This window comes from Lissotriton helveticus, chromosome 10 (genome assembly GCF_964261635.1).
Source record: "Lissotriton helveticus chromosome 10, aLisHel1.1, whole genome shotgun sequence".
NCBI classification, from domain to species: domain Eukaryota; kingdom Metazoa; phylum Chordata; class Amphibia; order Caudata; family Salamandridae; genus Lissotriton; species Lissotriton helveticus.
Window position 1 is genome coordinate 1,205,152,497 of NC_136071.1, and position 27,118 is coordinate 1,205,179,614.

The 27,118-nt window shown below is 49.4% G+C and overlaps 1 protein-coding gene across 2 annotated transcripts in view; it reads left to right on the forward strand.

Annotated features, from left to right (window-relative positions):
• Window positions 1-26,559, forward strand: part of LOC144785692 (uncharacterized) — a 128,620-nt gene extending 102,061 nt beyond the window's left edge. For both annotated transcript variants that reach the window (XM_078664483.1, XM_078664484.1), the window contains exons 5-8: window positions 9,940-10,118; window positions 15,467-15,620; window positions 22,508-22,638; window positions 25,252-26,559. In XM_078664483.1, coding sequence (XP_078520609.1) covers window positions 9,940-10,118; window positions 15,467-15,620; window positions 22,508-22,638; window positions 25,252-26,136 — 1,349 coding nt within the window. In that variant the 3' untranslated portion in view covers window positions 26,137-26,559. The remainder of the gene's footprint in view (window positions 1-9,939; window positions 10,119-15,466; window positions 15,621-22,507; window positions 22,639-25,251) is intronic.
• Window positions 26,560-27,118: the final 559 nt, after the last annotated feature.

Sequence of the window (27,118 nt, forward strand, 5' to 3'; positions counted from 1 at the left end):
AGGTGTTTTCAATGTAATGGTTCCATGAAGTTACAGGCAGCTACTGTGTTGCCTGGGACACTCGGATGTCGAACTACTCATCTGCTGTGCTTGCCGCTGCCAACTTTTGTTGTTTGCCAGTCAAGCAACCTTCACCTGCTCTCGATGCTGCACCTAGAGGGAACTCCATCCAAGGTTCATCGGCAGTGGCCCCGTTGTGTTTTGCGTCTTTTCCCCCCCACAGCACCATTTCAGCATTAAAAGCAGCTCCCCCACCTCTCCTGTTCAGCACTAGGGACATTTCACAAAAAGCAAAGAGGGGGCCCCCCTTACCCAAAGGGACAGGGCACCACTGCAGACTATTAGTCAAATTAAAACTCCTGTTGGGCTTCTATAACAAAACTCAAACTAACCCCACACACAGGTTTCAGTCTCATTCAATATTTCATACTCAACCCTGATAGCATTAAGTTTCAACACCACACTATATGTTATTTTATATTTTTTAAAGTATTCCTTTATTCATATATCCAATATAATCTGAGAAGAGATTATAAAAAACAAATGTTGCAATATCAAAGGTCATACTAATAAAATACATAAAACACAAATATTTAAAATTCATCATTATGAATACCTTTCTATTAAAGAGGAGGAGCTCTCTTCTACAATACAAAACAACTTTTTATACAAATATATAAATATAGACAAGGAGAGAATGGGAGACCATCACATGTGTCTTTTCAGTCACCAATCTTTCTAGGTCATTGGTTATATCACAGGGTATCATTAAATCATTAATATGTACTGTGTTCTTCAATGTCTTCCAGATTTGATGTTAGTTATGCATCAACACGTTTCGGTGGGTACCCCGTGTTCAAGGCGACCTTCTTCAGGATAGGTTAATTACTCCCATAGTCTAATTAAAACAGATTTACCGATATAAAACATAAAAACAAGTAAACCTAATATTCCTACTTCCAAGAATATCTTGTTATATATTACAATTTTTCTATAATTTTTTTTATTTCCTGCACATTTAGTCTAAGCACCAATGAGTCAAATATCCTATTCTGTTTATCAGTTCATAAGTTTTTACTCCGTTTTGATATCCCTTTATATTATTAGTAAGTGTCCCCACCTTATCGGGGTTACCAGCCAAGTTAACATCTATGACCACAATCAACCATTCCCAACTTAATGCTTATATTTCACACATTCCTTCAACCAGGAAACGAAGATATTGATAGTCGGAGAACTATCAGAGGCATGCTGAGGCTCATAAAGTCTCTCAGAGGGTGTTTAGAACTCACATTTTATTGAAGGTCCCAAACCCAATAGAAGAATCAAAAATAATAAAAAGCAGTCACTGATTAATTTTTGAGCTACACGTGCAATTTTATCTCGTCTCCAAATACTCGCAAACGGTCTCAGTCAGACACAAACCCAGAGGTGTTTCTGAAAATGAAGGGAGATGCGCACTAGTAAAATTTCATATTATTTCACTGTTTTTTATATATCTCATCCATTCATTTTCAATTCTACTGGCATAGCCATTTTGATCTGGTGTTTTTTCTAATAATGAAAACTACCAAGTTTTCTAGGTTCCCTGCATTTATCCTCACAGTTTCTGTATATGTTTGTAAAGGGCTCTGTTTATATATTTTTTTAAATGGTGCGTTTCTTTAATGAAGCTATGGATTCACTGATTTCTCTATACCAATTGTTATAATAAACTTCAGGATTCGGGAGTTTCTTTAAGAGCATAAATGATATCCTTTGTCCAATGGATGCCATAATGAACTATTAATATTTCTTTCCTGGGACATTAAGGATATAGAATGTCCCTTCTCTATTATTATGGATAATTTAGATGTTCATATACATATGTGTTTATACTCAGTACATATATGTATATCTATCCTTATGTGTGCCTATATGCACACATGTATATTTGTAGTCATCCCTATGATATATTGGTCATTGTTATAAATTCGCTATTGGAAAATGTCTATCCTGTTCTGTACAGTATTCTAGGGCACATAAACACTCAACATTTCTTACATAAATGATTTGTTAAAGTTCGATAATAAATGAGCTTACCCAAGGCTAGTCACTGAACAACTATAGGAGCCGGGCGGCCCAAATGCCAGCAACCATCGGCTTCCAATGAGTTGGTGGCGACCTTTCATGAAGGGCAGTGAGTACATGCCCCACGGGCAAACATTACTTTATTCAGATTTTTATTAGGCTGGACAGAATTTCAATTAAACTGGAGTCATCCTAGTAATTTCCGTATTACCTGCGTTGCTCTTTGATGCAGAATTACCAATAATTACGCGATTACTCCTACTCACGTCATTTAGAGTAATTTTGGGTGGAAACCCTACAACGAGAACACATTTAGCAGGAGTGAGTAGCTTGCAGTCGGTGTTTGTATTCCGCTGCACTTCGCGCTGTTTCTTAGCGCAGGGGCGCATTTTGAACTAAGACGGTATTGCTAAGAGCTGGTAGTAAGTTAAGGGGAAATCCTACCTCAAGAGCACATTTAGCGAACGCGAGAGGCTGATCGTTATTCAAATTCTATTGCATTTCACTCTTATCTTCGAGCTAAATGCATCTTTTGTTCATTTTGGACTCGAGGGTCCATTTTTTCCCTAAGAAATAGCGCTAAACCCAGAATGACTCTCCTGGTGTAACTCACGCGGAATCTCAGGGAATTCTTAGGTAATTCTGCTTGATTACGCTACACGGAATTACACAAGTTACACTCACCGCTACTTTTTATTGACTAATGGGCATTAAATGAACAGAATCAGTACAAGGTATAAAACAGTTGATAATCTTGAAAAAAAAGGGAATGCCTGATCCGTGTCTGACTGTGCACGGTGTGGGAGACAACACGGCTATGGAGTCACGCAAGAAGCGTGAGGGTCAGTTTGAGACAGTGGACACGCAGGAGATCAGTGCCCTGGGCTGCGATTCCCATGCAAGACCCAAACTGCGTCTAGGCTCTTTAGACATGAAATCTATCCGAGTGTGAGGGGGCGGGAGCCCGACCGCCCTTCGACAGAGCCAGCTCGGGACTGCCTGCCCTGGCCACCTGGGTTCAGACGATGAGAATCTTTAACTGAGGGTTACCGACCTCTGCTCAGTGTGTTAACAGTGGGTAATGAACTCAGCAGAGGGTATAAAATAATGGTAACTGCCCCAATCAAATAGGAGCGGGAATAACAAGGTGAAAGGCAAGTAATAGTTGTTAGTGCAGAGGATCATGGGAGCAGTGAGGCTTCTAGTCCCCACCTCTGATCTCACCAGGGCTCGAGTCGGGGTACCACGCGGGTGGACGGCACCCCCCCACTTATTTTACCGGGTGGACGCCGTCCCCCCTGCCAAACAGCTGGACTTCACTCTTTGGCCTCTCCGGGACGAGATCGGAGCGCGCAGCACGCTGCTCACGCGCTGGCTTCTCAGATGCAGTCGCATCTAAGGGGTGAGCGAGGGGAGGCAATGAGCCCGATGGTGCAAGCCACCTTTCGTGACATCACTTCCTGCCGTGACATCACTTCCGGTCTTCCTGTCGTGACGTCACTTCCGGTGACAGCGTCTCCCCACTTCTTTTTTTTGGGACTTGTGCCCTGAATCTCACCCTTTGCCTCTGTCTGCTTCTTAATAATAATAATAATAGGGAGGCTTGTAGAGCGCCTGGTTACGCACATCGGCGTGTCCCCGCGCTATAGTGAATGGAATCAGCATTGCCGCAGCAGTCTACACCGCCAGCCTACTGCACGAATAGATGGGTTTTAAGTTTACCCCTAAACTTCGACTCTAGCGGTTCGAGGCGCAGTTCCATCGGGAGCTTATTCCAGCTTCTGGCTGCCAGAAATCGGAAAGACCTGCCCCCCCATGCGCGCCCTTTTTACTTTGGGAACTACCAGAAGACCGGAGCCAGAAGATCTTAGGGCCCGAGTGGGCTTATACAGAGTAACAAGGCTCTGTAACGGCTCCGGTCTTTGCCAGCAATAAACCGGTGGCATGTGCACAGGGCCTTGAACTTGATTCTGCTCCTCACCGGAAGCCAGTGAAGTGCCTGCAGTGCGGCCTTAGAGGCCGTTCTTCTAGGCAGCCTCAGGACCAAACGGGCAGCAGCGTTTTGTATCACCTGTAGGCGATCAAGGCTCCTCACCGAAGTGCCCAAATAAAGGAGATTCCCATAAACCAGTCGGGCGGTGACAAGGGCATGCACCAGTGTCCGTCTAGCCTCCGTAGGAAGGAGTTTCATGTCCTTCCGAAGGCTTTTCAGGACACCAAAGCACACCCCCACCACCCAGCTGATGTGGGGCACAAAAGTTAGTTCAGCATCGAGCCATACGCCCACATTTTTTGCATGCTGACATGGCGTAGGAACCGGACCCAGACAGGAAGGCCACCACGCCGATGACCACACAGTCGGGCCCCCCCCCCCCCACCACGAGCACCTCCGTTTTGCTTCCATTCAGCCTCAGGCAGTTGGTCGACATCCAGGAGGCAAGCTCCTGCATACATGCTCTGAAGCTGTCTGCAGCGAGACCGGGTGCACGCGATAGGGAGATGACCAGCTGCATGTCATCTGCGTAGGACACAATACGCAGCCTTGCCCCTGCCACTCAGCCTATGGGGCCCGCCAATGACAGGAGCTGGCGCCAAGGGTCCATGCATGACGCCAAGGCGCCGATCTCAGCGTTTGGTAGAGTGGAACTAGGCTTCTTGTCTCTATAGCTCACTTGTAGTATCCAATTACACTCCTACAGACCAAGTGTGGTTGAAGTGTTCATTGTAGATCAGCAGACACCTCTTCTACGGTGCACCAGGGCCGTGGGGATCCCAACAACCCACTTTACTATCAAGTAAAGGCGCATGCAGGGGCTTATTTATGAGAGCCATGCATCACTTTTGCACCATGTGGTGCATGTGTGACCCAGGGCTCTCATTAAGATTAATGAAGCCACGCAAAGCTACTCTGCGTGGCTTTTTACTGTCCTCATAAATCGTGAGTAAGGCGTTGCAGCTCTAATTGCTCCGTCGCCTTCCGATAAAAGTGTAACGAGGGATTACTTTATTTCTCCTCATTTTTAACTCTGTCCATATGTGCTGCATTCTCCCTCTCACGGTTGCTTGTGTGCCGGAAGGTGTTCCTTCCTGCACTAATCGAATCCTGTATGCAATGGAGGCACCCTTGCACCATGGTGCAAAGGTGCTTACATTGACGCTCGGCTGCCGAAATGCCGCAAGCGCAAGGAGAAAGGACAGGAATGCGCAGGGGCGACTCCGCCGCTAATGTGGAGGAGCGTCGCCCCACTGCTTTAAGGGCAGTGCAGAGGAAAAATAAAATTATAATAAAAGGTTATTATGATTTTCTTTTTTCCCTTCCTACCTACATTCGGGAGGGGCGGGGCTGTCCAGAGCAGGGGCCAGGGGAGGACTGGTGAGCACCTTCGAAGCGCACATGAATGTTTGACCGGCCAAATAGTCATGTCGCTTTGTATGTCCCCCATCAGGCTGCTTTACACAGCCTGGTGGGGAATATACACAGGCTCCCTGTCTCTATCCGAGCGTTGATCCACAGCGCTCAGACCAATCACAGTGCAGCAATGCAGAGTTGTGATTGGCTTGGGGGAACCAATCACAATGCTATGTTGCTGCGTTGTCATTGGCCTAGGGATCATAGGAGCCCGGGTGCTTTCTGTGTCGAGGAGAGGCGGCGGCTGGCGATGCGACCAGCAGGTAGGTTTTCTTTATTTTTTTATTTTCTAGTCCCCCTCACTCAAAAAGGTTATGGTAGGCCACCGCAGTGTATATATCAGTGCACGCCCTAAAGTGGGCTGTGAGTGTAGTGGATCAGGTTACTTACAGATCCAGCGAGAAGAATATTTAAACTTCTCGTGTGTGAGGATTCATGGATCCAGTCACACGGGGGACTTCCTGTACTGTGGACCATTTTTCCTCAGGATAGTGCCACCGTTACCTAGATCGTGGACCGGATCCCGCCAATGGGTGGGCTCCCATAACCTTTTTGTGCCACCTACACTATTCTTGGTCCTGAAGAAAGCCTCACGATTAGCGTAGAAGGATGAAACTATTTGACCTACACCTATTTAGGGATATTGAGGCTTATCTATACCTCACATATATCCCACCTATGTTTTTACTCTTGCCCTAGGATCCTTTCATTAAAACTTTTAGAAGGGCATTTCCTATAGGCATTTTTATCATTTAATTTCACTTCACATAGCACTTCACTTTGCACAATCAACCGGCTCCGCTGTAAAGAGGCGTCGAAGCACAGCTGAATTGCATTCGGCAATCCAGCTGGACCCCGATGATGAAGCGTGCCACCTACTAGGTAGGTGGGTGAGGGGTTTCATATAACAACGACCTGTTGTCAGCGTTCCTCTACTAGGGTACAGGTGAACAACCTTGAACTGAACCTGCTATAGGACTTGTCCACGTATTTTTTTATATTTTAATGGGGAAAGGGACAAGTACCAAGGACATTTCCTCACTCTAAGTTATTGTTTTGGGTATTGTGAGAAGCCAAAACATTTCAGACTTTTACTTACATCCACGTTTTGTCAGTCCTGCTTGTAAAACTAGCGAAAGCACGGCATGTTGTGTAACCTGACCCACGAGGAATGCAGCTGCCCTCCTGCGCGCCTCTGCTCGCTCCCGAGAGTAAAACGCCATGGGAGTGAACATAAAAAAAAAAAGATGGGACATGCACCCGCCTTTGGCCACATGTGTGCTTTCACTATTGAGAGACACACATAATAAGCCAATCCTATGCATGAGAGGAGTCAGACCCACACAGAATAGTTTAGAGTGCTTACAAGAAGCGTCGCAGTGCAGCGCATACACGCTGACTCAGGCTCGACCTAAAAAGAGCACACAGCCAATCATGTGCCAGTGGAAGTATGCATCACATCAATGAGTCATTCACAAATAGAAAGGGAAGACAGCGATGCCACATCACGTCTCTTCCTTCCTGAGTTTAGCAGACACTACGGCCCGGTGAGTCGGACTGGGTTTGGTTTCAGCAGTAGAGGCACCAGGTAAAGAAAGGAAACATCTCTGAGAGGGCGTCCTAGAGCGTTAGCCTTAAAATCTGAATTATGCCGAATTATGGAATTCGACGTTGGCTCACCTTAAGCCGCATTAATCTTTTACCTTTAAATGATATAACAGTAAGCTGGTCCCAGAACATGAAAAATTGAAAAATATGTCGTTTTTGGGAGTTGAGCATTCAGAGTCTGGATCATGTCTTGTTTGTCCCTTGCTCACTGCTCCATCAGGATTCAAGCAAGCCGGGCCGACGAGGCTGAAATGCCAGAAACCGGTCCCCGGTAGCTTGTCTCCTTTCTGGTGAAGAATTGGCTTGGTAGTTTGGTCTGCCCTGTTCCCATGATGCACTGGGCCAGGGACAGACTAATTTGCATATAGCCAGGTTCTGAGCTGGGATGGGGCAGTGAGCTAAATAACGGTGATGGATCAAGCCCTGATCTTTGGACTGGGTAAGAGTGGTCTGCTTAATTCAGACACTCTGTTCATCACCACCCCCTTTTCTGAATCGTTTTTGGCCACTATAGGTGTGGCAGGGTATACTCAGACATGAGTCCCTTGCTCACTGCTCCATCAGGATTCAAGCAAGCCGGGCCGACGAGGCTGAAATGCCAGAAACCGGTCCCCGGTAGCTTGTCTCCTTTCTGGTGAAGAATTGGCTTGGTAGTTTGGTCTGCCCTGTTCCCATGATGCACTGGGCCAGGGACAGACTAATTTGCATATAGCCAGGTTCTGAGCTGGGAGGGGGCAGTGAGCTAAATAACGGTGATGGATCAAGCCCTGATCTTTGGACTGGGTAAGAGTGGTCTGCTTAATTCAGACACTCTGTTCATCAACACCCCCTTTTCTGAATCGTTTTTGGCCACTATAGGTGTGGCAGGGTATACTCAGACATGAGTCCCTTGCTCACTGCTCCATCAGGATTCAAGCAAGCCGGGCCGACGAGGCTGAAATGCCAGAAACCGGTCCCCGGTAGCTTGTCTCCTTTCTGGTGAAGAATTGGCTTGGTAGTTTGGTCTGCCCTGTTCCCATGATGCACTGGGCCAGGGACAGACTAATTTGCATATAGCCAGGTTCTGAGCTGGGATGGGGCAGTGAGCTAAATAACGGTGATGGATCAAGCCCTGATCTTTGGACTGGGTAAGAGTGGTCTGCTTAATTCAGACACTCTGTTCATCACCACCCCCTTTTCTGAATCGTTTTTGGCCACTATAGGTGTGGCAGGGTATACTCAGACATGAGTCCCTTGCTCACTGCTCCATCAGGATTCAAGCAAGCCGGGCCGACGAGGCTGAAATGCCAGAAACCGGTCCCCGGTAGCTTGTCTCCTTTCTGGTGACGAATTGGCTTGGTAGTTTGGTCTGCCCTGTTCCCATGATGCACTGGGCCAGGGACAGACTAATTTGCATATAGCCAGGTTCTGAGCTGGGATGGGGCAGTGAGCTAAATAACGGTGATGGATCAAGCCCTGATCTTTGGACTGGGTAAGAGTGGTCTGCTTAATTCAGACACTCTGTTCATCAACACCCCCTTTTCTGAATCGTTTTTGGCCACTATAGGTGTGGCAGGGTATACTCAGACATGAGTCCCTTGCTCACTGCTCCATCAGGATTCAAGCAAGCCGGGCCGACGAGGCTGAAATGCCAGAAACCGGTCCCCGGTAGCTTGTCTCCTTTCTGGTGAAGAATTGGCTTGGTAGTTTGGTCTGCCCTGTTCCCATGATGCACTGGGCCAGGGACAGACTAATTTGCATATAGCCAGGTTCTGAGCTGGGATGGGGCAGTGAGCTAAATAACGGTGATGGATCAAGCCCTGATCTTTGGACTGGGTAAGAGTGGTCTGCTTAATTCAGACACTCTGTTCATCACCACCCCCTTTTCTGAATCGTTTTTGGCCATTATAGGTGTGGCAGGGTATACTCAGACATGAGTCCCTTGCTCACTGCTCCATCAGGATTCAAGCAAGCCGGGCCGACGAGGCTGAAATGCCAGAAACCGGTCCCCGGTAGCTTGTCTCCTTTCTGGTGAAGAATTGGCTTGGTAGTTTGGTCTGCCCTGTTCCCATGATGCACTGGGACAGGGACAGACTAATTTGCATATAGCCAGGTTCTGAGCTGGGATGGGGCAGTGAGCTAAATAACGGTGATGGATCAAGCCCTGATCTTTGGACTGGGTAAGAGTGGTCTGCTTAATTCAGACACTCTGTTCATCACCACCCCCTTTTCTGAATTGTTTGTATTTCCAGCATTGATTTAGAGTCGTTGCCGCTGGCTTCGGCCGATGTTTTTACAAAATGGTGTTAAAGATGTGGCTGCAGCCCGCGACTTTCTTTTTAATCCAAAAACTGAACTGGCCGCTAATTTTAAACTCAAATTTCTGCTGAAGCTGGACTTTCAATCGTATTCTGCTCAAGAACTGGCTGCTACCTAAATACTCTTTGCACAATTAGAGATATGCTTTGTTACCTTAATCCTATTGCTGCTAATCCCAAACTTTATTTGTTGAAGCTGCCATGCGTTGGAAAATTTGTATATGTAGTTGCTGCCTTTTAATGTCCTACGGATATTTTTTATGTAGTAAGTTATATATATATTCTTTTATGTGGACCTCTTTTGAGTTCCAAGGGCCTCATTTATGAGAAATGACGCATCGCTGCGTGAAAGTAAACATAGAAGGTGCAGCAGCCTAATTTGGTAAACTCTGTCAGGAATGTCAAATAGTTCGTATTACATCCGTTCCATCTGATATTTTTTAAACCTTTTCTCTCTTTTTTTAAAATTTCTAAAATATTGTCTTTACCTTTCACTTACCTCTAGCTTATTGTCTCTGCCTCTTTTTATTGACTTAATTTCTCCCCTGTCTGCAGTGACCCTGGGCCCCCCAGAGGTGGTGCTGCGAGTCCAGGGGCAGGAGTTGCTGGTGGACGTGGGCACCAGGTTCACACCCCTCAAGAATGCAAAGGGCACCCCCCAGAGGGTGCACGAGGTGCTGCAAAAGATGAAATGCAACATCACCATATATGAAGGAGCCCGGCAAGTGGATCATGTGAGTGGGGGGGGCAGAGGAGGGGGGTGGGAGACATGACGACACCATGGCCACACACTGCTGTGCTCTGGGGGCCCTCACCAAGTGAGTGAGGGTCCTAAGCCTGCCCCCTACAGCAAAAACCATGCTCGCCTAACTCCAAGGTCTGTATTTAGAGTTTGAGGCAGCGGGGTTCTTGCCCAGCAGTGCAAAGCGGTTGTTTGAACACAGTTGGCGCTATGTTATACAAATGCATTCAGAGCACAGTGCACCGCGTCAGTGACTCTAGAGTGAAGTGTAGACTGACACAACTGCAAGGTAACAACTTGGAATGATGTCCCTCAAAGCACGTGGTTTGCCTCATAGCACAGGGACCATGTGCCATGAGGCTAACCACGGGGAGGCGGCATCACGTGGTGCAGGTGTGACACAGATAGGCTTTGTCAGAAATGGGTTTTCTGGTTGGCTACGGCTTGCGCCAAAACCAGGCAGAGACCACCACTCTAGTCAGGGCAAGGGAGTTACACGCCAAAGATAACCCCTGCTCACCCCCTTGGTAGCTAGGCACAAGCAGTCAGGCTTATCCCGGAGGCAATGTGTAAAGCGTTTGCACAACACACACACAACAGCAGCAACACACTAGGCACACCACAAAAAGGAACTCCACACAAGGTTGTATATAAAAATAAATAGCCTTTGTATTACAAGAAACACATTAGAATAGTAATCATGCAATGTAGATTGTGCCAACTGGCACTGGGCAGTATTTCCAGGGGATTATATACACAGGACAGGGCCACATGGACCACCGTCAGCATCATCACTTAGAAGAAAGAGTAAAAGTAACATTTATCATAGACGTCGACCACAACCAGTAATTACTGGCACAATAATGACCTCAGCATCATCACAGTAGCATTAGGTATAAAAGGTTTCCTGCATAAACCTCAGGAGCATAAATACATTATGCATAAGCACCATAGCTTCACATTAGGCATCACAAGCGTAAACATCTTAGGAAATAAATTGGCATAAAAACAGGGTGCCCCAATCGGGGGCACAACACCCTGAACCTGGCCCCAGGCCAAATGGCCTCTCACAGGGGCTCAAATGCCCAATGTCCAGAATGTCTGGGCTGGCCGCGCATGCAGCAAAAGCAGAAGGCGCAATTACTCAAGCCTAACCATGGCAGCTGCCCACTAATTGCTGGGCAGCTCTGTAATCACAAAGATGGGCACTGGCCCAATCTGTCCCCCAGTGGGACTCTATCAAAATAAATGTGCCCCCAAACGTTACAGCTGCCGGCGCTATGGCAGTGCAGCTAATGTAGTAATGGGCAATGGCACCTCTGTGCCTGGGGGAACCCCACTTTGGGACTCTGAAAACAATATTGCCCCCACGTCGCAGCTGCCGCTAATGGGCAGTGCAGCATATGTAAAAATGCGCAATGGCACCACTAGTGCCTCATGAGCCCCCACGGGAACTCTGAAACATCCCTTGCCTCCACGGTGCAGCTGCCCTCTGGCCGGCGGGGCAGCTGTAGGAGCAGAACACAATGGGGGCGAACCAATACGGGCGAGGGGGAGTGTCTTTCCATCTTGCCCCCCTTATCTATGGAGGTGTTTGACTCTCTCAGCGTTAAGATCAAGTCAGGATCTCCGGCAGACCCGCTGAAACCGGCCCAACTTAAGATCTTGGCGCCGGTCTGCCGCACCCCGGTGCTGTCTCTGATCAACCTGTCCCTTTCTTCTGGAGTGGTTCCCGTCAGATGGAAGCAGGCGGTAGTCACGCCAATTTTGAAGAAGGCGATCCTCGACCCCCTTAAACCTGAAAACTACCGCCCTATCTCCCTTCTTCCTTGGGCCACGAAAGTTGCGGAGGCCCATGTGAATGCCACTCTTTCAGACCATCTTGGTAGGTTTAACATTCTTGACCCTACTCAGAACGGGTTCCGTGCGGGTCACAGCACGGAGACGGCCCTTCTCTCTATGGTCGAACACCTGCGTTCCGTGCTGGATGCTGTTCGGACGGCGGCACTATTGTTATTAGATCTCAGTGCCGCCTTCGACACGGTATCGGATGGGATTCTGCTTCGGCGACTTGAGGAAGTTACATTTACATTTACATTTACATTTACACTCCAGGTGGCGATCCCGCCCGGTAAGTCGTCATCTTACCCGTTAGACCAGGGAGTCCCACAGGGGTCATCACTGAGTCCCACCCTTTTCAATCTTTATGTGAGACCGTTGGCTGCGGTCGTCAAGCGGTGGGGCCTGACAATGGTCTCTTACGCAGATGACACGCAGCTGGCGGTCACACTGAGTGGGGACTCAGGTCTGGAGGCTCCCAGGTTCTGTGATGGTCTGCGGGAAGTGGCTAACTGGATGAATTCCAACTGTCTCCAGTTAAATACCAAGAAGACGGAGATTATGGTGGTTGGTAAACAGGTGGCTTTGTGGGGCGACAAATGGTGGCCTTCGGATCTCGGTGTGACTCCCCTCCCAGCGTCAGAGATAAAAAATTTGGGGGTGTGGCTTGACCCGTCTCTCAGCTTCATCTGTCATACTAAGAAGGTGGCGGCTTCTTGTTATGGCATCATTAGAGGACTCCGACCCATCCTCAAATTCTTTGATGCACCCACAAGACAACTGGTGGTCCAAGCATCAGTGCTGTCCAGGTTGGACTATGCCAGCTCTTTACTGGCGGGGGTTAACCAGTCAGAACTTCTTCGACTGCAGCGGGTACAAAACGCTGCGGCCCGACTGGTGACAGGCCTGCCTAGGCGATGCTCGGTGTCCAAATCCCTGCGCTCTCTCCACTGGCTCCCTGTGCAGCAGAGGATTAAATTCAAGGTGCTTTGCCTTGCATTTAAAATCCTCAAGGGTACTTCCCCACAAATCCTGGGGAATCTGCTGATTCCTTATGTCCCCTCCCGCACTCTTAGATCTCTAGGCCAGAACCTAGCAGTGGTCCCGCGTTTTAAACTGAGCAGAGTTGGTGGCCGCTCTTTCCGAGTCCTGGCGGCGAGTTGGTGGAATTCTCTTCCTCTGCAAATCCGGGCCATCGACGAGCTCCTTCAGTTTAGATGGGCCATCAAGACCTTTTTATTTGTTTAGCCCCTCCGAGGTGTCTCTTTTCCTTTCTGCCTTTTTGTAGTGCTGTGTTGTGTTTACCTTTTCAAAGCGCCAGGACGCCCCTTTGCTGGGGCAGCTGTGCGCGGTACAAATAAAAATAACATAACATAACATAACAATACTGTCACCAACCATGCCCCTGACCTGCCCCCCACTCACCGGGGCCTCTGTAGACTTCTCTGGTCCTTCATGGGCTGGGGGGACAAGGCAGAGTCTTCTTCTGGCCGACCCTCGGGGCTCTCCTGACTGCACTGGGGCGCAGGCACGGCAATCTGCAGGCAGGGTGGGCTCCCGCCAGGCCCAGGCTCCACTCACAGGTACACTTGGGGCTCTCCACTAGCACAGAAGCCCCGTTGGTCCACCCGCATACTTCCGGTTGGCTTCTGCCGAGACCCCGTCCTCTTCTGGGTCACTTCAGGCAGGGCAGCGGCTCCCCTTCAAGATGCTGGCTCTCTCCAAGCATGGAAGCCCCGCCAACGAGCCTTCGTCCGGCCGCAACTCACTTCACCCGTGCCGCCTCCTGGGACCCGGGACTTTGCAATGGGAGCCCGCGAGGCTCCCGGACTTTCTGGTCACTTGGCCCAGCCCACTTTTCGGCAAAGATTGCCTGACTTCCTGTTTAACCCGGCCGCGGCAGTGATTTCCTCAATAAGGGGACAATGAGGGGTAGGCTCCCTCCTCCTTAAACATACAACGCGGGGTGGGCACCCGTTCAACGATGCAAAAATGCGGGGTAGGCACCCGCTATGAAGGTACTGATGCGGGGTGTGCTCCTGTTCGGTTATGAAGCATTATTCAGCGGGGTGGGCCCCCGCCAAAGTAACGACAAGTGCGGGTAGACTCCTGCGAGGTCAGCAGCATAGGGGGGAATCCCTACGCTCTGGATTCCCTCTGCAGCCTCCTCTGCAGCGCGCTGCCAGACGCCAGCCCTTCAAAATCAAAGGCACTCGTCAGGAATAGAAATCAAGTGCTCTCAGGTGCTAGGTGCCCATAAATTCCTGGGAAAGGCAAAATGAAAGTCTCTTTGGTGCTTGGGAGGCCCCAGCAAAGTGCAGCCAGGCAGGCCAGCATGCAGGGACCCCAAGGAAACATCAGCTGGGTCCCGCAGCGGTTCCTCCTGGCAGAGTGTCCTCCTAAAGGAAGAACAAGCACAACAGAACATTTTCATGAGGTCACAGCCCCTTCTTTTATTCACCCTTTTCCTTTGTGACACAGCACTAGGCTGGGATGCCAGTTAGAACTGGTATAGGGGAGCTTTGGAGCACTTTGTTGTGCTCAGATCCTCTCTCCTTTGTCAGGTGGGGCTAGGTGCTCAGACGCACCACAGGGGGCGGAGCCAGCATTGTGGAGGGAAGGCACAGCCCTATTCAGGTCCCAGATGCAACTCCTCCCTCCCATCTACATGCAGATCTCCCCATTCACCACCGGGCAGACTCATCCTGGCTCCTGGAGCCAGGCACACCAGCCAGCCCCTGTCAATCACAAGCCAGACATGCAAATCATATCAGGCAGGCAGACACACCGCACACAGAAATGCCAACTTCTAAAAGTGGCACTTCTCCACCAGTCACCATACATCTGCGCACACCATTGTTCAGCATTTATTCTCACGAGTTCGCACGTACTAAACTCGGCCCTGCACTCCTCTCACACCAGGAATTACCATGGACACACATTTCCCCCATGCATTCCTATGGGAGGGCAGGCCAATCTCATCACATGCACTCAGAGTGCACACGCACTTTACACTGGGACACAGTGCTAAAGTGCGCAGATTTCAAAAACTACTAATATCAGGTCAGAGAAAAGGCAACAGGTTTAGGGCTGAACCTGCCAAAGGGCCAAGTCCAACAGGCTGCCCTGCTATCCGGTTCCATCCTGTCCCACTCCTGCCCTGCAAACCGGTTTCCACATTTCCTGCTCCTGCCCTGCTCTACTAACTGGTTCCATGCTACCCCACTCCTGTCCTGCCACCTGGTTCCATCCTGTCCCACTCCTGCCCCGCTGCCCGGTTCCTACGACTGAAGCAGCAGGTGATGGAATCCCCTTGAGATGTCAGTGTGGTTAGTGCCCGGTTCGCTGTTGTGGGGTGTCCAACAGGTAAGTGTCGCCCTCTCCCCTCCTGCTAGTAGGCTTAGACATGGGTAGAGCAAAGACGCTCATCTCCCCGTCCTACAGGCGGCCTACCTGTCCTGGTTCCTCTGTGATGATGGACTCTCTCTTCTTACTGCCCAGGACCTGGACTCTTCGTGCAGTGGACGGATCCCCTACACCATCCGCCGCTCCCTGAGGGGCAGCACCGAGTACTGCGTCCTCGTCCGGATCAGCTTCCATCAAAGAAAGCTTTCAAGCGCCTCGAAGTGCGCCATGACCTCCTCTGGACCACCAGGTAAAGCTCCTTCTGTTTCACCAACCTTGGGAGGGTGCAAATATCCGCTCCCACCTCTGGAGGGAGACTGCAATGGCAGAGCCTCTTTCCTATCTTTTCATGAATCTTCTGGAGTTCTTTGTAGGTGCGAGGCTCATGTGATAAACAGGTGAGATGCTCGTGTGATAAATAGGTGAGAGGCTTGTGTGATAGGTGAGAACCGCGTGTGATAAACAGGTGAGAGGCTTGTGTGATAGGTGAGAGGCTAGTGTGATAAATAGGTGAGAGGCTCATGTGATACACAGGTGAGAGGCTCATGTGATACACAGGTGAGAGGCTCATGTGATAAACAGGTGAGAGGCTCGTGTGATAGGTGAGAGGCTCGTGTTATAGGTGAGAGGCTCGTGTGATAAACAGGTGAAAGGCTTGTGTGATAAACAGATGAGAGGCTCGCATGATAAGTAGGTGAGAGGCTTGTGTGATAGGTGAGAGGCTCGTGTGATAAACAGATGAGAGGCTCGTGTGATAAACAGATGAGAGGCTAGTGTGATAAACAGGTTAGAGGCTCATGTGATAAACAGGTGAGAGGTTTGTGTGATAAGTGAGAGGCGTGTGTGATATTTGAGAGGCTCATGTGATAGGTGAGAGGCCCGTGTGATAAATGGGTGAGAGGCTCGTGTTATAGGTGAGAGGCCCGTGTTATAAATCGGTGGGAGGCTCCTGTGATAAATAGGTGAGAGGCTTGTGTGATAAATAGGTGAGAGGCTCGTGTGATAAATAGTTGAGAGGCTCGTGTGATAAATGGGTGAGAGGCTCGTGTGATAGGTGAGAGGCTTGTGTTATAAACTAGTGAGAGGCTTGTGTGATAAATAGGTGAGAGGCTTGTGTGATAACTAGGTGAGAGGCTTGTGTGATAGGTAAGAGGCTTGTGTTATAAATTAGTGAGAGGCTCAGGTGATAAATAAGGGAGAGGCTTGTGTGATAGGTGAGATGCTTGTGTGATAAATAAGTGAGAGGCTCAGGTGATAAATAAGGGAGAGGCTTGTGTGATAGGTGAGAGGCTTGTGTGATAAATAAGTGAGATGCTCGTGTGATAGGTGAGAAGCTTGTGTTATAAATAGGTGAGAGGCTTGTGTGATAAATAGGTGAGCGGCTCATGTGATAAACAGGCGAGAGGTTTTTGTGATAAACAGGTGGGAGGCTTGTGTGATAGGTGAGAGGCTTGTGTGATAGGTGAGAGGCTCCTGTGATAAACAGGTGAGACGCTTGTGTGATAGGAGAGAGGTTCCTGTGATAAACAGGTGAGAGGCTTATGTGATAAATAGGTGAGAGGCTCGTGTGATAAACAGGTGAGAGGCTCATGTGATAAAAAGGTGCGAGGCTCGTGTGATAAACAGGCGAGAGGCTTGTCTGATAAATAGGCGAGAAGTTCGTATTATAAATAGGTGAGAGGCTCATATGATAAATAGGTGAGAGGCTCTGTGATAAATAGGTGCAAGGCTCGTGTGATAAACAGGCGAGAGGCTCGTGTGATAAATAGGTGAGAGGTTTGTGTGATAGGTGAGAGGCTCATGTGATAAGTGAGAGGCTTGTGTGCTAAATAGACGAGAGGTTCATATGATAAATAGGTGAGAGGCTCATATGATAAATAGGTGAGAGGCTCATGTGATAAATAGGCGCAAGGCTCGTGTGATAAACAGGTGAGATGCTCATGTGATAAGCAGGTGAGAGATTCGTGTGATAGGTGAGAGGCTCATGTGATAGGTGAGAGGCTTGTGTGATAAATAGGTGAGAGGCTTGTGTGATAGGTGAGAGGCCCGTGTTATAAATCAGTGATAGGCTCCTGTGAGAAATAGGCGAGAGGCTTGTGTGATAAATAGGTGAGAGGCTCGTGTGATAAATAGGTGAGAGGCTCATGTGATAAATAGGTGAGAGGCTTGTGTGATAGGTGAGAGGCTTGTGTTATAAACTAGTGAGAGTCTTGTGTGATAAATAGGTAAGAGGCTTGTGTGATAAATAGGTGAGAGGCTTGTGTTATAAACTGTTGACAGACTCTTGTGATAAATAGATAAGGGGCTATTGTGATAAAAAGGTGAGAAGTGTTAGAACTGGGGGTCTCTATTTGGCAGAGATAGGCACCTTTGTCAAAATATGGACACTTGCTTCTAGTCAGGTTACGGGGGATACACATTCTAGATAACCCTGCTCGCCCCCTTGGTAGCTTGGAACGACCAAACAGGCTTATTCCAAAGGCAATGTGTAAAGTATTTGTACTCAAAACACACAACAATACAATAATAACACAACAAAAGGACACCACACGAGTTTAGAAAAATAAAGTATCTTTATCTAAACTCACCAAGACCAAAACGACAAAAATCCAACATTCTTGTAGTAAAATAGCAGTTAAAACAGTTATTTCCCAAATAAAGCTTATAGAAAACAAATAGCTCTACCTGGGGCTATTTCGACTTCGTGACAGCAATAAATCCAATGTATGGTGCCGACTGCGAGATGCAGAGCATCGTGCGCGGAGTCACACGGACCCCACAAACAAATAGTACCTTGGAAAACGAAGTCTATGATGATGCACGGCGTTGTGGAGGTGAGGCGTCGGTGCCGAGGTCGAGGCCGGCTCCCTGGCTGCCGTGGGATAGGCGAGGAGTCGCGTCCACGAGGAGGCAACGTGTCGAATCCAGGACTTGGGGATTTGGTTGTGTGAGCAGTGAGGCGTCGGTTCCAGTGAGGTGATGTGAAGCCTGCAAAGCCCGGGCCAAGGGTGGGCCCGTCCACGCCCATCAGAGACCAGAGGAGACTGGGCTCGGCCCCCCTCTTGGTCTGGTAAAGCTTTCTTCTGGTAAACCTTCTTCTCCAGGGTCAATGATGACTGGTAAGTGCCAATAATGACTGGTAAACATTCATCTCCATGGCCAATAATGTTTACCAGTCATTATTGGCCCTGGAAAAGAAGGCTTTACCCATCATTATTGGCCCTGGAGAAGAAGGCTTTACCCGTCATTATTGGCCCTGGAAAAGAAGGCTTTACCCGTCATTATTGGCCCCGGAGAAGAAGGATTTGCCACTCATTACTGGTCCTGGGCCACTCCATTGTCTTCAATGCTGCTCGCAACATTCAAATGTTCAAGTAAGTATTAGTATCTCCTGCCATACCCACAAATACTGCCTGGGTTACGGTGGACTCCAGCTTTTAGGGGCGCCCTCTGAATATTTGTAGGTATTTTCGGCATTTGAATGAACCCGTCCCAGGAATCGTCGCTCTGTGCAGCACCTTTGGGGTTGGACAGACTGGCTAAGCCTGATATATGAACATTAATGCTCATTTTCCACTCGCAGCAGAGGACTCTGCGGCAGATTTACAGTAAGTGGCGCATCCCTGCATATCAGCAGGGATGCGCCAGTTATTGTGCGTCACGGCTCCGACAACATGGATGCGTCGCATTTACAATGCGGCGCACCATGGGGCAAAAACGGACAGATACGTGATGCGTCTGTGCCGTAAAGGCGGCGCATTGCTGGAGTTGCGTCGCAAGGGCGACGCAGCTCCAGCAAGGCTCAGGGGTGCCCTATATGTACAATGCTGCGTCAATCTTTACGCCTGCTTCAAGCAGGCGCAGGGTCTTGACGCAGCATGGGCTCAAAATGGACTGAGTGAAATCGTGCAGATTTCACTCAGCCACTTTTAGGAGGAGTTCCTGTGTCGGAACGCCCCCCCCCGCCCATGCGCAGGAACGCCTCCTTCTGGCGCAGGGCTTTACAACATGATGCATCTCCCAGATGTGTCACGTTATATATACCCCGCACCATGGCGCTGGCTTTGCGCCGCCGCTGCGTCACAAAAGTGACGCAACGGTGGCGTAAATGAGGCGCAAGGGGCTTGTAATCTGCCCCCTCCCATTTGCTGTATCTTGGTCAGTCCAGTCTGGTCAGTCCTACGGGCCCCTCTGATTGGCCAACAGCCTGGGGCAGCCATTGGTGCTTGAGTACAGAACATGGCGCCACCTTCAGGGCCCGGGCCCCTCTGTGACCCCGCTGTGGAACCGGCTCACGGCTGCGGAGACCCCCACAGTGGTTCATGGAGATGAACAGACTGCGATGGATAATCGATAGCACCATAGCATGTATGTAAATAGCCTCACCATTGGAGCCCAGAGCCTGATGAATGTTTGGATGAATCTGCAGAAACGGAAGCCGAAGAAGTGAATGAAAAGGCGCCTTTGCAGCGCGCCCCCTGCGGTCCCAGCTGCCTGCTGTAAGGTCTCCGTAGGATCTGTCTGCTAGTCTGAGGTATGTCAGTCCTGGTCTTGATGCGAAGCAAAAATACCCCATTGCAGCCCTGCTAATGGTGCCCTGTCTGAATGAAGCATATACATCTCAAACGCAGGAGACGCGTCTCTTCTATGGACCAATCACAAAAGCCCACCCCCATACCAGGAGAAGAAGGAGTGCATTATAGATGTAAACTCCTTCTGGGGGGCGGTTATCACCAGATTAATGCCTGAATACGGGCATCAAGGAGGTGAAAGTTCACCCGATAACTTTCACATTGTGCCAGGGTTGCGTTGCCTTTCATCTGTAGCATCATTGGCAGCCCGTGGTCCTCTGCCTTTAACAATGTTTGTTGAATAAGGCAGACAAGCCTGTGTGTCACAAGTGCAGTGATGGAGCCGTGACGTCACCGGGTCTCTGCTGTGCCAATGGCACCAGGCTGTGAGGAGAGGTCTTGGAGGGGGGCGGCTCCGTCTCCCATCAGACTTCGGTCAAGTGCTGTACTCTTGTGGGCCTCATTTATGAGAAGTGACGCATCGTTGCGTGTAAGCCACGATGCGTCACTTCTCACTGCGCCCTCCTTGCGACGTGATTGATGCGTCATATTTCCTGATGACGCATTATGTCGCAAAGAGTTACAGATATATCAGAATTTCTAACGTATCTGTATGGCGCAAAAGTGACACATTGCTGGAGTGTGTCACAAAAGTGACGCAACTCCAGCAATGCATCCTTTCACATGGGGCGAGTCCTATGTAAAAGGGCCTGTGTCAGTCTTACGCCTGCTGTGAGGCAGGCGTAAGATATTGACGCCCTAGAAGTGGTGCATTTAATAATGTTGTATGAACAGGTCTAATACTTGCCGATGGTTTCCTAAGAAGATTTTCCAACAGAAAAGTGGAGACAAGAAAAACACATAGTACAAGTTGTTATCGTAGAATAACAAGATATGTTCCCCCCAGCAAAGTGGCTAGAGCATCCCAAGACTGTTAGCTGGCTCTCACCAACGTTCAGAGCCCCTTCTCCTCCCCCAATGACCTCCAGCATTTGAGGTTTCTTTGTCCTTCATTTGCTGCAGCCAAGGTTTATTGGGAGCCAGTCTGGTCACTGATCCCTTTAGTCTCCACTCCAACAAGAGGGCACTCCACAAAACCTGCACCTGACTTTGGAAACAACTCTGTTCCTGTGATTCTGTATCTCCTGTACGGTGGCATCGACTGTGTGGCAGAAACCGTCTTGACACGAATGGCATTTCATTGGCGAACCAACCGAGGAGCATCTTTGGCGCACACGCCTTGGACATTTCCATGTGTCCCTGCGTCCAGAGTCCCTGGGCAAGGTCATCGAGGACTGCCTGTTCTACTCAGGTCCTGGGACCCCAAAGACCTCTACTCTGAGAGTGTAGACCCAAAATCTGACCCCAAGTACCTGTTGGCACCAGACTTGCAAAAGCCTGTATGCTTTTACCACTGACCACAACAGTCCCTGATAGACAGTTCTACCCGTCACCTGATTTCCCCTATTGCTTCTGATACTAAATTGTTCGACGGTGTTGCAGGTTACCGTCGTAAACTCTACATTGACCGCCAGGGTAAATATTTGACGGTGATTCCGCATGTTCTTCTGCAACTGTTTTCTGTTGCATTTCTGGAACGCAAGTGCCTGATCACATTGATTTTGGTGCTGAAAGTTATATAAATGTAGTGTTATCTTTATACCTTGGCGTGGATCTACTCGTTGAGTTGTGTGCATCACTTGTTGACTGTGTGCATTTGCAGATGTCTAGCACTCCTCTGTGATAAGCCTAAGGCTCCACGAACATACTACCACAAAAATAGCAACTTGGGGTTTGCTAGAGCAAGCCCCTGTCCTCCTTAGGGAACCCCCGGACTCTTTGCAAGATATATCTCCTTTCGATATATCATATAAGGAGCGGCTTCCATCAGTGGGGCGGAGAGCTTTGAGTACCAATCAGTTCTTGATGGTCATGAGTCCGACTGTGATGGAATCCTGTTTCCTAAGGCTGAAGGCAAGCAGGGCTCGCGTCTCTGGTGCACATTGATATTACTGTCGCTGGTGAGTCCACCGTCCCAGAAGTGTCCTTCGGCATGGTCCACTCTACTGTTAACCAGGGCACCTGATGCCACAGTGTTTCTCCGGTAACAACATTAGCCAATTGTCTGAACATGGCAAGATTCAGATCCCACCAGCACTTATGCAATCTTTAATAACAATTTCTAAACTGACTAAGATGAATAATGAATGATCGCATTTGCAAATCTCATGGTGAGGAGATGTGGGACGAATGAGAGAATCACACTTAAATGCAGGAGGAGCACGTATAATGCCAAACGATACGTTTCATGGGAAGGTTTGTTGATATGGATCATTGTCCACGATCAGACATACATTTAGCAGGAGTTCTGCCCGCATTATGGATACAAAGTTGTTAGTTGATCTGTTGAGTTCATTGCCCTCCAAAGCTGTGGTGGGGCTGTGAATGTGATGGGGTAGGCAACGGTACGGCCTAGTCGCAAGCGCTAACGGTTGTCAAACGATTCAGCAATCCTCATCACGTCTGCACCCCGCTGTCATGTCCTCTGTTTGTTTTTTGTTCCCAGACTTCTTATCCATGGGCTTGATTCTTGGTTGCCTTGTACTCGCTCTGGTCATATTGGGTTCTCCAGCCCTGATCTTCGTCATCAAGTCTCTGCATACAGATCCTGCTAAGATGCCCACCCCAAGGACGCTGGTGAGTTCACGCTGGACGCACACGTGTACGGCTTATCTTGGCAATCAGTAGAAGTACATCACACACCATGTCCCATATCACAACCGTGCCTGTTCACACACTGTGTCACATCTCACAACCATGCCTGATCACACACCGTGCCCCATCTGCCAACCGTGCCTGATCACACACCGTGTCCCATCTGACAACTGTGCCTGATCCCACACATGTCCCTTCTCACAACCGTGCCTGATCACACACAGTGCCCCATCTCACAACCGTGCCTGATCACACACCATGTCCCTTCTCACAACCGTGCCTGATCACATACTCTGTCCCTTCTCACAACTGTGCCTGATCACACACCGTGCCCCATCTCAAAACCGTGCCTGATGACACACCATGCGCCATCTTACAATCGTGCCTGATCACACACCGTGCCCCATCTCACAACCGTGCCTGATCACACACCATGCCCCATCCTACAAATGTGCCTGATCACACACCGTACCCCATCTCACAAACGTGCCTGATCACACATCATGCCCCATCTCACAAACATGCCTGATCACACACCGTGCCCCATCTCACAACCATGTCTGATCACACACCATGTCCCTTCTCACAACTGTGCCTGATCACACACCATGTACCATCTCACAACCATGCCTGATCACACACCATTTACCATCTCACAACTGTGCCTGATCACACACCGTGCCCCATCTCACAACCGTGCCTGATCACACACCATGTCCCACCTCACAACGTGCCTGATCACACACCGTGCCCCATCTCACAACCATGCCTGATCACACACCGTGCCCCATCTCACAACCGTGCCTGATCACACACCATGCCCCATCCTACAAATGTGCCTGATCACACACCGTACCCCATCTCACAACCGTGCCTGATCACACACTGTGCCCCATCTCACAACCGTGCCTGATCACACATCATGCCCCATCTCACAAACGTGCCTGATCACACACCGTGCCCCATCTCACAACCGTGCCTGATCACACACTGTGCCCCATCTCACAACCGTGCCTGATCACACATCATGCCCCATCTCACAAACGTGCCTGATCACACACCGTGCCCCATCTCACAACCGTGCCTTATCACATTCTGCTTTGCAACATACTTCATGGCTGATCACATTGTGTTCCATTCTACACCATCTCTGATCACACATCCTTTCTCAACTTACACCGCCCCTTCTCACACTCTTGTCTCAACATACCTCACTGTACACCATGCCTCATCACACACTGTATGTAATCATACATTGTGTCTGAATATACACTGTGTCCCATCGTACACCATGCCTGATCACACATCATACCTATCGTACACCTTGCCTGATCACACACCATGTCCCTTCTCACAACCGTGCCTGATCACACACCATGCCCCATCCTACAAATGTGCCTGATCACACACCGTACCCCATCTCACAACCGTGCCTGATCACACACCGTGCCCCATCTCACAACCGTGCCTGATCACACACCATGTCCCATCTCACAACGTGCCTGATCACACACCGTGCCCCATCTCACAACCATGCCTGATCACACACCGTGCCCCATCTCACAACCGTGCCTGATCACACACCATGCCCCATCCTACAAATGTGCCTGATCACACACCGTACCCCATCTCACAACCGTGCCTGATCACACACTGTGCCCCATCTCACAACCGTGCCTGATCACACATCATGCCCCATCTCACAAACGTGCCTGATCACACACCGTGCCCCATCTCACAACCGTGCCTGATCACACACCGTGCCCCATCTCACAACCATGCCTGATCACACACCGTGCCCCATCTCACAACCGTGCCTGATCACACACCATGCCCCATCCTACAAATGTGCCTGATCACACACCGTACCCCATCTCACAACCGTGCCTGATCACACACTGTGCCCCATCTCACAACCGTGCCTGATCACACATCATGCCCCATCTCACAACCGTGCCTGATCACACACTGTGCCCCATCTCACAACCGTGCCTGATCACACATCATGCCCCATCTCACAACCGTGCCTTATCACATTCTGCTTTGCAACATACTTCATGGCTGATCACATTGTGTCCCATTCTACACCATCTCTGATCACACATCCTTTCTCAACTTACACCGCCCCTTCTCACACTCTTGTCTCAACATACCTCACTGTACACCATGCCTCATCACACACTGTATGTAATCATACATTGTGTCTGAATATACACTGTGTCCCATCGTACACCATGCCTGATCACACATCATACCTATCGTACACCGTGCCTGATCACACTCCGTGTCCCATCGCCCACCTTGCCTGATCACACACCATGTCCCTTCTCACAACCGTGCCTGATAACACACAGTGCCCAATTTCACAACCGTGCCTGATCACACACCGTGTCTCATCGTACGCAGTGTCTGATTGTAAATATTCAGTTTGCAGCTCCCAAAGCTCGTCGCATGTGACTCTCCACAAGTCTTACTGGACCATGCGTGCCTGGGTTAGCGACTCACAGCACTATAAGACGCTGGTGGAAGTCCCAAGTTTGCATGGAGCAAAGGGTATTGCGGGAGGAGTTGACTTTTGTCTTTCTTTCTTTCCAGCAAATTGTACAGAACAGCGACTCAAGGGTTGTCTTCTGGAGTTCTGGTCCCGATGAATCCTGGAAGGTGGACTCTGTGGCTCTAGAGCCGATTGATCAACCTGCACGAGATGGAATGCCAGAGACGGAAGGAGAGACTTCTGCCCTGCAACCGGTGCCTGGGGAGTATGACTTCCAGCATGACCATGGCTACCACAGCAGCAGTGCACCAGACTCCTCTCAAAATGAGGCTTACTTAGGAACCTCCCTCGCCTGGTCATCCAATCAGGAAGCTCCGGGGGCAACAGGTCTGTGGGAGGACTGTGGAAGCAGTGCCTCTGACCCCATTGTTTCTGAGTCTGCCCCAGGGCTCCCAGCACAGCCTTCCTCTTCACTTGAGGTCCATGCAGGCGGCTCAGTGCACGCTGTTGACACTCAAGGCCAGGATCCTGCTTCCCAAGAGAAGGCGGAGTCTGCCATGTACCGTGGGGCAGGCAAGACTCCGCAATGCCCACTGGATATCCCTCTGGACTCTGTGCTGCTCCAGGCCATCCTGGGGCCAATGGATGAACGAGCTCTAGGAGACTTCTTTGACTCAGGCTCAGATGAGTCCGCAGAAGACAACAGCCTGGATTCCCAGCACGTGGACTCGGGCCACGAGGATGGTCCTCTGATCCCCCACGGAGAACCGTCAGAGGATGAGAACATCTGCGGCTACTGGCCTCGGGATCAGCCTTTCTCCGGTTACGAGGCACGTGCTGATGCTTTCTCTGAACAACCTGCCCATCAGAATGAAGTAACGCCATATTTCCAGAGACCGGGAAGGTCTATGGTCTTTGGTGCTCCAAACCCCAGAGCAAATGCCCGTGACACTGAGGAGTCAGATGCTTTCTTAAGAAACACTTAGTCCAAGTGATATTGTAAAAGGGGACTGAAGGGTCAGCATGTTTTCACAGAACGGGAATTCCTGTGGTCAGATGTGCTCTAACCCCCATAGGATGGATATATGCATGAAATAGAGGTGTTGACATATTTCTGCAGGACAAGAAGCCTCGCAGACCTTGGTGCCCCAAACCTCACAGGATATGCCCATGAGATTCAAGTGTTGGGATATTTCTACTTGACATGCCTATGAGGTTCAGATGTCAGTATATTTCTACTGGACATGCCTATGAGATTCAGATGTCTGTATATTTCCACAGGACATGCCTATGAGATTCAGATGTCTGTATATTTCCACAGGACAGGCCTATGAGATTCAGATGTCAGTATATTTCCACAGGATATGTCCATCAGATTCAGATGTCATTACATTTCCATATGGTGTGAATTTCTGTGGCCCATTGTGGTCTACTCTTCACAGGATATGCCCATGAAACTGAAGTATCTATATATTTCCATAGGGCAGCAATGCACATGGTCATTTATGCCCCAAACCCCACAGGATATGTCCATGAGATTGAAATGTCAGTGTATTTCTGCAGGACAGAAGTTCTAGGCGGATTGGTGCCCCACACCCTACAGGATAAGCACAGGTGATTGAGGTGTCTATATTTCCACAGGGCTGGTAAATGGCTGGTTATTGGTGCCCCAAAGCTCACAAAAAATATACCCAAGAGATTCTTATATTAATATACATCCACAGGACGAGGGCGCACATAGTCAGTGGTGCCTGAAGCCCCACAGGATATGTGCATGAGATTCAGACGTCAGTAGTTTTTCACAGTATGGGAATTGTTGTGGTGAGGGGTGACCTACAGTTCACAGGATAGGCCAATGAGTGTGCGATGTCAATGTATTTCTCCAGGGCAGTGATACACAGGGTTATTGGTGCCCCAAAATACACAGGATATGCCCATGAGATTGAGGAGCCATTATATTTCTACAGG